General features: G+C 53.1%; 1 protein-coding gene across 1 annotated transcript; it reads right to left on the bottom strand.

Annotated features, from left to right (window-relative positions):
• Positions 1-34: 34 nt before the first annotated feature.
• LOC117874141 (neuronal PAS domain-containing protein 4-like) lies at positions 35-10076 on the bottom strand. The gene is made up of 8 exons (XM_034763977.1): positions 9899-10076; positions 7229-7395; positions 6148-6287; positions 4931-5036; positions 3733-3979; positions 3141-3250; positions 2412-2553; positions 35-1735 (listed from the first exon to the last, which is right to left on the bottom strand). Exons 1-8 carry the CDS (start codon positions 10009-10011, stop codon positions 748-750), a joined length of 2013 nt encoding a protein of 670 aa, XP_034619868.1. The 5' UTR covers positions 10012-10076; the 3' UTR covers positions 35-747.
• Between the last annotated feature and the right edge of the window lie 303 nt (positions 10077-10379).

The raw sequence follows: 10379 nt of genomic DNA, 5'->3' as shown, positions 1-10379 counted from the left end.
CCCCCCTCACACACAGCCACACGCAGGCCCGGATCTCAGGCTTTATTCACAGCTCTGGGCGCCGCGTACACAGCCCGGTGCTGCTCCCGTGGGGACGGCGGGGCCCCGAGCTGGGCCGGGCCAGCGCCCCAGTGCGCCAGGGGGTGGCCAGGCCAGGCCAGGCCAGGCCGCGGCCTTCTCCTGCCACATGGCCGCGGCGGAGGGCGCTGGCTGAAGCCTTCAGGGAGCTCCCGCCATTGCGGGGGCCGAGAGGGTCCATCACTTCCCTGCCCCGGCTGCTCGTGGGACGGCTGAAGGCTCATGGTGGAGCCCGCGTAGCTTCACTGCTGCGGGGCAGAGCAGCAATGTACAGCCCTCGTCTGCCACCCGTCCTGCCCGGGTCCCGGAGGTCCTGCCCCACTGGGCCCCGGGTCTGAGAACAGGGGCAGCGAACATGGTGCTGCACCCATCCAGTGACTGTTCTCCACGCGGTAGAGACAAGGGCCAGCTTTGGGGCACCGAACTGCGGTTCTTTTCCTCGTTCAGTCCTAGCTTTTCTTCCACTTTCCCCCGTCCCCAGAACGAAGGGAGGAAACTACATAACCGTGAAGTGCAAAAGACAGATAACACCCTCTTCCCTCCCCCACCTCTAGGGCTACTTCTGAGAGACGGTGCAGAAGCCGCCGAGTCTGCAAAGCAACTGGAGAGCAGAAGAGGGTGCGGAGATGGGTTGTCACCTCTGGCATTGAAACGCAGCCAAGGGCCTACTTACTCTGCTGCAGTGCACCATGGAGTCTCATTGAGATCCCCATCCCATAGGGACATGGGTGCACAGGAGTCAAATGACGCAGAGGTAGGCAAAGGCTGTAGAAAGAGGCACTGATCTGGACAGGTGACTGTTGGAGACATGGGTATCCGGAATGGAGGGCCCCCCTGCGAGTCAGAGTCTGAAGGCAAGGTAGTGGGTGATGACCCCCATGCAGTGGTAGGTGAGTTTGGACCTCCATTTTCCAGCAGATTGCTTAATATACTAGTAATGATGTCTTCATCTAAACAGGGTTCTGCTAGGAAAGCCACTGTTCCAGAGTTGCCCCAACCCTGTCTTGACCCCAGCTGGCTGTCAGCAATGGGTCGCTCAGAACACAGGGGGATATTAGGAGTCTCTGGTTGCACTTGCTTTGTGTACTGAGATAGGCTTTCAGCCAGGGAGTGGATCTGCTCAGCCAACACACTGATTGCCCATCTCTCTGTCTCTGGAGAGTGGAACACTGCAGGGGACATGCCTGGGGACTGCCCTCCTACAGGGACTGGACAAGCATCAATAGAAGGGCTGCTGCCAAGAGAAAGGGGAACCTCTGGGGAATAGAGCACACAAGGACTGGAGAAGGGCTGTCTGTAGGGTGACTTGTAAACACTGAAGGGGCAGGATAGATTCCTCTGCCCAGCAGGTAGGATAGAGTACCCAGTCTCCTGGGAGGGTAACCCAGCTTCTACAGTGGCAGCAGGGAAGCAGGTGGTGAACGAAGGCTGTAGGGAAGCTGGCAGCATCTCCTCCTGATGGGCGTTAGGGAGCTGGCAGGGACTATAGTTGGGTACCCCCTGGTTAGGCATTGCTGTCTCCTGTGGAAAGGGGTTTAGCGTTCTTGGCAGTGTCTTGTGCTCTTTTTCTCTGGCATAGTGCCTTGGACTCAGGGCATCTGCAGAGATGACTCTATGCCATGGATTCTGGCCCTGGAGATACTGAGCTTCTTCCTCACTGTAGAAAACAAAAAATGTGTCAGGGACTGGAGTAAGCATTAAAAGAGACCTCCCTATTCACCAGCAGCCTGAAGGGGGTCAACAAGGGCTTAGGACCATGTGGGTCAAGAGTCCTAACAACCGCCCACCTCTTGGTGAAGCACCACCAATCCCTGAGGATGCAGTCTGTTCCTGCAGGGTTCTGGAGACCCAGTATCAACCTTTCAGCAGCTTACCCAGACAGGAGGAGCTTCCAGGGCAGTCTAATGGCCCCTGCCCTCAGAGACCCCTCCAGCTGGCAGCCACCACTGTAAGGACCATGATACTAAAACAACATTACTGATTCTGATTTTGGCCTGTAGCAGTCACCATGCTTAATCTTGTTGTTTCTGTCACATTCTCATACTCTTCCCTCCATCTATAACTCTTCTGTGCCCACCAGACCTCTGCCCCTCTCCATTATCTCACACTCACTTCAAAGATTAAATTCATGGTATCTGGTGATCATCTTTTGTCTGACACAGTCACATGAATCTGATTTCCACTGCCCTCGTCTTGCTCAATCTGCCAGCTCTATAGGGCAGGGTTTGGCTCTGCTCTATGTTCTATTAAGTGCCCCACACACTGAGCCTTAAACAAGTGGGGGCAGGTGGTAGCTCCTTAGGGAATAGTTTAGGAAGGACAAGGGGTTGTACCTGAGGCTGAAGTTGGTGCAGGTGATGGTCTCTCTTCCTCTCTCATACTCCTTTGATGCTATGATTTGCACCCATGCCCAGCTCAGGTCTTTGCAGAGCAGGCGAACCACTAAGTGCTGATTGCACCTCCCAGTGTCACACACTGAAATCACAAACACAGAATGATCAGGGCTTCCATGATGGCAGTACACAGCACCATGTCCTGTTCCCCTGGCAGGGTCACAGGCCCCATGTCATCCCCCAGCGTGGGAATGCTGTGGACAGAGCCAAAACAGGGCTTCTGATTACTTAAGAAGGAGCTTGGTTTGGCCCAAAGGAAGAGCCCTTAACAGCATATGTGTCAAATTATGTTATACTCATGGCCGTGGAACACACAAGGGCCCCAAGAGCCTAGGTACGGTGATGACAGGCACAGTACAAATGCACACATTATAGGAGAGCAGAGCAAGCTGCTGGCCCCAAACCCAATGGCTGCTCCTTCCTTAGCTCATTTCTGGTAAGAATCACAGAAGAAGTGGATTTTGAAGAGGGATTGGATGGCAGAGAGCAGTGGCCTTGCTGACAGGCTCAGGGAGAGCGCTCCATACACAAGGGGAGGGGCTTGGAAGATTAGATCAATGTTTGTTGTAACATAAAACAGAGTGAACTCTGCTGCTTTTCAGAACCTGCTAAAGAATCTCTCATTCCCCCCATACGTAGAGGCATTCCCAGCCTGAGCTTGGCACTCACTCAGGCTCTCATGTTGGGCAGCTGCTGATGCAACATCTGTAGGGTGTAGGAGGCTGTACCAAGACTGACCAATCAGCTCCTCCCTCCGATAGCCAAGATGATAAATGACACTGAGGAAGAACAGAAAGGAACAGCATCTCAGTCAACACATTTCTTGGAGATGCTTCTCATCGGTGGAAGGATTAGAGTAGAGAGTGTTGGCTAGGGGAAAGGACAGGCTCTCCAATGTGAGGATAAAGGGAAAGAGGTGGGGAAAACTTGCCCACTCTCAGAGTTTTGGGGCACACAGAGGCATAATCTGGTCCTTTCCTTGTTGGTGGTGGGGGCAGGAAGAAGGTGGCAACAGACCCTCTCCCCAGTGGTACTGGGTTAGGGGAAGAGGCATGCAGGGATGTGGGGTGTCTATAGTTGCAATGCTTGCATATCTGTTTGGTGGGCTGGCAGTGTGCATCCCAGTGAGTGAGACCTGGCTCCAGCACTGCAGAGCATGGATTGTGGCTGGCATTAGTATTCTGGAGTGCAACTGTAATCTGAACTCTCTTGCTCTCCCAGGGATTCAGTCAAGACCATGCTAAGAGCAGCCACCCCTTACCTCTCTGTGACATCAGTGACCTTCATATCCAGTGTGTGCTGGCTCTGGAATGGGGCATCATAAGAAATGCCATCCCCATAGTCAGACAATTGCTTGATGGGAGTGCAGAAGCCAAGGAATGTTAAGATGGAGGAGGAGGTTGTCCCATCCAGAGCGAGGAATCGGCCCCTCACAGCCACAGCCCGATTCCCTCCATATCTCACTCGAAAGGATCTGGATGTGCGCATTTCACTGACAAACACAATTTCTGCAGCAACAAAAAGTCATTGTGTAAATTGTCAGCATCTTCTCCTAGGAAGTGAGCAGCTGCTAGATTGATGGGACAAACTGCTTGATCCCAGTCTATCTCTGGTGAGGAAATTATCCAATATACCACACTGACTTTGCTGTGGGGGGCACTTGGAGGGGAAGCCCTACCAACCCGGGAGAAGTTACTCCTGGCAGCAAGAGACTGAATCAAGAGTAACCGTAGCACATCTCTCAGTGATGTGCAGTCTAGATGTACTGCCTCAGCCAGTATTTATATGGGATGAACCCTGGGTAAGACATGCTTCCTGTCCTCTCCCTCCTTAAGCAGGACGGTAAGCTAAGCATTCTGCCTGACCTCCATGTGGAAGCAGTTTAGAAATGGCACTGACCCCAGGGATCTTATAGGAGTCTCTTAGGCATTTCCCAGAGACTTATGGGAGTTTGATCTTTCCTTCCATAATTCTCCAAGGCAACCATGAAGTACCGAACAAGACCTTTGAAATCACCCACAAGACACGGCTAATGGAGCTGTATTTGTATTGTGGGATAAGCAGCCAGAAGGCAGTGCAGCTGAAATGGTTTAGAGCAGCCCTGATGTGGGTACATAATGGAATGCACAGATTTTAAATGTGATTCAACATGGACACACTAAGCCATGTGGATTCTGGTTCAAGAGTGGACCTACCCCAGTATTCTTGGGAGATAAAATGTATTTGGGACCCTGATAGGTACCTGTGACCTTCACTCCAGCATCTGCAGGTCTGGGTGGCAATCTTTTTAAAGACTGTCCTCTGGAAGGGGGTTTTCGCATAGGTCACCAGAGCACAGGCTGGTACATGGACTAATCCCCCATCACACAGCCCTGTGTATACTCCTACCTCAAGCCCCATGAATAACCCAGCTGTCCCCCAAGCATGTATATCCTGTTTTGAGTCCTGCGTGGGCTTACCAGTGCCTGGCTGCTCCTGAGCGGAGTGGAGCTTTTCCTGCACAGCCTTATGTGCTGAGCCATCTAGTAGGTCGAAGATTGAGTCTCCTTGGGCTAGCAACTCCACCTGGTAGGAGAGGGCAAAAAGACTTTATTAGTTCAGACACAAACTGGCTCACACTGACCTGGTGCCACTGGGGTACTTATTTATGTATCACAGCATCTAATACCACGGTCACAGCCAAGGTTAGAACTCTAGAGCTCCTGTCTCCCAGTCCTGTCCTTGGGCCACTAGACCATGCACACAGTGGTTTTGAATGCCCTGAAAAAAGTGGACAGATGAGCAGAGATCTCAGCGGGAAGCAATTTCAGGACTTCATGTGAGAGAGGATCAGAGCACGGGCCAGACTTTCAGCAGCCAGCAGACAATGTCTCATATTAACAATGTCCCTAGGAAGCAAGTTTCCATTAAAAAAAAAAAAAGGTTCCTCCAACCAACACAGGTAGGAGACAACTACAACTGACCTTGAGAAACAGAACAGGGAGAAGGGATGGGTCTGACATTCCCTTTGTGAAGGAGAGCAGTGAATGACTGCTGAGTTCATAAGCACAGGCTCCCTCACTCATTCATTCCTTACCTCACCTTTCTCTCCCTCCCTCTCCCACTCCCAGTATTAAAACCAGGGAACCCTGCAGAGACCAACACGAATAGATCAGCTGGATGTATACAGAAAGCCAGACAGCAGCTAAGCTGAAGCAGGGGAGCAGTCACGACACCTCTGCAGCAGATGGAGCTGCCACCTCAACGCATACAGCTCATAAGCAAAAATAGCTGCTGCCAGAGTCCTTGGTTTCAGCCATTAACAGCTGGCAAGGCCGACGGGGGTGGAGGGTGGGGCAGGCAACAGAGCCCAGATGGCGAGATTCCTGGTGGAGCAATGGGTGCCTAGCACCTGTAACCATGTGGATTGTCACGGTCAGGGTAACTGTGCTGTTAGCCGGTTAGTGTTGATCACTGCTGGCCCAGGTTCTCATTATCCTAGACCAGCCCTGAACAAAAGCCAAGCCAGCTGCTGTGTGCTGGTATGTGGTGTGGCACTGCACATGAACAGCAGCAGCCTTGTGATGGGAGCAGCCACCCCGACACTCTGTAGCTCTGCAGAGGACTTGCCGACCTGCCACTGGGGAGTGGGAACAGAGAGGGCTGGTGCCTTATATCTGCAACAATCTGAGCTTACCACAGAGAAGCCCAGGAGATGGGCCACGTTCTCAGAGATGTAGGCCAGTTTGCCCTCTGCAGAGAGAGCAATGATGAACCCCGGCAATGAGGACAGCAGCTCCAGATCTGGCATCGTGACAGGAGCACGTTCAGATGAGCCTGCAAAACCGAAAGAGCAGCATAGAGCTTCCACAGCAGTTCCTTCTGAGTGGGAGGGGCAGGAACATCAACTCGCCAAGAGAGAGGTGCCACCTGTTGGGTCGCCAAGGGGACTCCATTCCCTTCCAGGCCAGTGTCATTATTTCTATTATAGTAGTGCCCAGAGGCCCCAGTCAGCATCAGGGCCTTGTAGCGCTGGGTGCTGCACACGCACAGAGAGTTAGACGCAGTCCCTGTCCTGAAGACAGACAGAGTGGGTGTAACGCAAACAGGGAGGGGCAGGTACCGAGTAACAGTGATGGAAGCACCTCTGATGGTGTGAATGTCCTGAGTGCCAGGGTTCCCCTCTTCCCAAGGGAGGCTGTTCCAGGTGGCCAGACCCATCAAGCTGCAGAAGCCTTTCCTGACATTCCACCTGCCTTTCCTGACATTTTATTCCATTGACCTTGGTTGCACCCCCTTGAAGCCCACCCCTCCTTGAGATTTCCAAGGCTGTTACACCATGGCTTTTGTTGCACTTGTCTGAAGAAAGCCACCCTCAAACCGAGGGAACCTTTCTAGCAATGAGGGGCTCAGAACTGAACAGGCTATTCCTGGTGTAGTCATGCCAGGGCAAGAGGCACGGTCATCTTACTTGCTCTGCAACGTGATGACTCTGCAAATGCAGCCCTTGGGGAGGAAGAGAAGGGAACCAGAAAGCAGTTTGATAAGGTGTGTGCCGTGGTTCGTGGGAGCAGTAGCCATGTCCAGCGCGTGGTCTGGGGAACAGCTGTTATGCACAGTATGGCTCTGCCTACCTGAAGCAGGTATGAGACCTAATGAAGTGGGAGGTTCTGGGAGCTAGAGATCAGCTCTGCAACCTGCTGGGAGTGCAGAATCGCAACAGCAGGGACTACTTCTGCCTGGCTGTGAATGGGATAGCTGCAGGGCTGGATATTTACCTGGAGGAAAGAGCTGTGCCCCACGGATTTGGAGACAGACCAAAGCCATGGTGTGGAGGTACGAGAGCCGCTCCTTCTCCTGTGCTGAGATGGGCAGCAGGGAGCGCAGGGTCTGTAGCTCAGCATTGATCTGATCCCGACGAGCCTTCGAGGCTCCCTTTGTCGACCTGCAGAGAAGCAGAGTTAGAAATTGTGAGGAAGGCGGGAGTCCCTGCTCCTGGGAGCTGCCCTGGGGAAAGGAAAAGGGGGTAATTCATTTGTTTCCCAAAGCAGATGTGACCCCAGCTGAAGAGAAACATTGCAACAGTTTCCACTCCATGACTTCCATTAAAAAGCTACCAGGTGATGGGAAAATCTGCATCACATTGGGCTCGGACCTTCCCATCCCCAGATAAAACACACAATGCCCCATTCTGAGTATCTGATCTGCACACAAGTCAGGGAATTCTAAGCCATGGTCCCCATGACAACCATGAGCAGTCACTCAGGGCAGATAACGTGACAAAGCACCAAGTTGTGCAAGGGATCACTGCTGTGGCAACCAGAGGTCCCCTCTGGATCCAGGCTTCTATCAACTCAGAATTCAGGGCGCACTTAACTCTGATTTTTGCATTTAATGCAAAGCAAGTGACAAGAAGTGTGGACTACAGCAGGCAGATACCACGGACCTGCCCAAAGCACATCCATCCCCCTTAGCCCCACTGCCTTCCCCCAAGGTGAGCACTGCAGCAAGTGGCCACGAGGTGGCACCCCAGCCACATGCAGCCCTAGAATCCCATGAAGGCCCCAGATGGGAACAGGAGCAGGGAGATTGGGGATACCAGGCTGTGGTATGGCTTGAATCCCCAACCCGAGGAAACGAGAGCTCAGAGGCAAGGGGTCTGAAGCAGTACAAGCAGGAAAGGCAGCAGCCACTCAGTGGGGCCTTCCTGCAAGTTCCCTGCTCTCTTGGGACACAGTGCTGTCTGCAGAGCTGGCATAGTGCATGTCCCTAGGCATGGGTTCATCTCCCTGCTGAGCGCTGGCCTTCAGCCATATCCCCACATCACTCATGGGCCAGCCCGTGGCAAGTGATGCAGTCATGCATGCAGCATGTTTCAGCTCTGAGTAGCTCTGCCCCAGCAGATAAAGCAATCGCTTTACAAAAGCATTGGAACAGTCTGAGCCTGGAATGTTGTTATGAACCACTGGCCCCCATTCACTGGGATGCCCCGTGATTACCTGCCCCCCCAAACAATTGAGGGGTGCTCAGTACAGGCCTGTTCCCCTCATGATTCAGATCCCCACACCAACCCCTGCCCTTGGAGAGAAGGGCTAAACCTAATCGATACTGGAAAGTTTGCTGGTATTGCTATTCCCGGCAAACTGCCCTAGCTTCTAATGGCAAAGGACTTTTGCCACATAGCTTAGTCTGGTTTGCCAAGTAAAGTGAGCTATCCCAGGGCATATCTTAACTGGCAACATTAAAGCGCTGCCGCGGCAGTGTTTTAACATGGCTTGTGTCGTCGCACCTCCACGAGGGGCGTAGCTCCCAACGCTGGTGCACTGTCTACACCGGCACTTTACAGCGCTGAAACTAGCAGCGCTCAGGGGTGTGTTTTTTCACACCCCTGAGCGAGAAAGTTGCAGCGCTGTGACGTGCCAGTGTAGACAAGCCCCCAGTCAAAGGAGTTTTATGCCATTATATCTATATCAGGGCTTTGCCCAGCATAGAAATGTTGGCACAAAAATCCCACCCCAACCAGCACTGCTGCACCAGCAAAAGCCTCTAGTGTCATCCTGTCCTAAGAGGAGCGTGGGTCAGAGCAAGCCCACCTGGCTACAGCTGGGCACAGAGGGACAATACACTTGGCAGAATATCCTGAAGAAGCAAGTAGGAGATTGTGGGGAAGAGGGGGACACAATTCCCTAGATACAGTGAGGCTGGCTTTGGTTCTAGGAACACAAATAGAGCCATAAGCTGCCACAGGACCTTTGTGTCATGAATGGTTTGTAAAAAGTGACAGAGGGTCCTGTGGCACCTTATAGACTACCAGACGTATTGGAGCATAAGCTTTCGTGGGTGAATGCCCACTTCGTCAGACGCATGCTTATGCTCCAATACATTTGGTAGTCTCTAAGGTGCCACAGGATTCTTTGTCACTTTTTACAGATCCAGACGAACACGGCTCCCCGTCTGATACATGAATGGTTTGGTAGCTCTGCTCTCTCCATTTGGGTATGACAGAGAAGAGAAAGATCCATCTACAACGAGGGGAAAGAGTCCAAGCAGCGAGACTCCGAAGGGGCAGGGCACTGGGGCCTGGCACAAGAACTAAAGCCCTTTAACTTAGCCCACAGAGAACCAATCTGTCTTCAGTCCATGACTCCTACTTGCCTCCCCAGCCCCTTCACTGCTCTCCCCAAGCCTCTCTTCGCCTAACTGCTAACACCCTAGTTCCCTGCCCCACAAGCTGATACAGTCAGAGCCTAATTTCATAGCCTTCACTCCTGTCCCCCTGACTCACATGTAGGGCTAAGTGAACAGGGCAGGGCAGGAGGGTGATGCCCTTTGATTCTACAGAATCAGAGAGTACAGCCAAGAGGGCCAACATCCATCCCCACAGCATGTAATGGGACAGCATGTCCACCCGGGCAAAGGAGAGAAGAGAGAGCAGGATGGTCTCTAACCTGAATGGCTTTGAAGCGCTGGGCTCCATCCCACTCCTCCCTCGGGGGTGGCTCATCTTCCTCAGCGGCCTGCTGCAGTGGTCACAGAAGATGGTCATGGTCCTGGCCTGCATGAAGACATGGTCACATCAGAGGGGCAGGGCTGGGGAGAGAAGCCGAGGGGTTGCTGTTGGGGGGAAGGAGCAGCCATGCTTGGTCTCTTTCCCTGAAGCCTGGCTCCAGATGGCATGGAAGGATCCAACAGCAGGAGACATCCCCCATGCAGCAGAAAGCGGCCCCTGGGCTAGCTCTGCTTGTAGGGGGTCACTGACACACCAGCTCCCCACTGGGTGGAGGGAGAGGCCTGGGGTCTGGCAGGACCCCATGGGATGAGGGGAGGCAGAACCCCTGCACACATAACTGGGGCTCAGAGCCCCTCTCATGGGCTGTCCGAATCTGGCAAAGTGCCTCTTACCTCCTTCCCCTCTGGCTCAGTCTGAAC

Source organism: Trachemys scripta, chromosome 3 (assembly GCF_013100865.1).
Source record: "Trachemys scripta elegans isolate TJP31775 chromosome 3, CAS_Tse_1.0, whole genome shotgun sequence".
NCBI lineage: Eukaryota > Metazoa > Chordata > Testudines > Emydidae > Trachemys > Trachemys scripta.
This window is presented reverse-complemented; position numbering and strand designations above follow the sequence as displayed.

Excerpts from the sequence above, each read along its gene's own strand:
- LOC117874141 (XM_034763977.1), bottom strand. The coding sequence starts at position 10,011 with ATGCAGGCCAGGACCATGACCATCTTCTGTGACCACTGCAGCAGGCCG. Across the intron at positions 5,037-6,147 it reads ATCTCCTGGGCTTCTCTGTG|GTGGAGTTGCTAGCCCAAGG; the intron begins GTAAGCTCAGAT and ends CTCTCCTACCAG. Across the intron at positions 3,980-4,930 it reads TCAGGAGCAGCCAGGCACTG|AAATTGTGTTTGTCAGTGAA; the intron begins GTAAGCCCACGC and ends TTGTTGCTGCAG.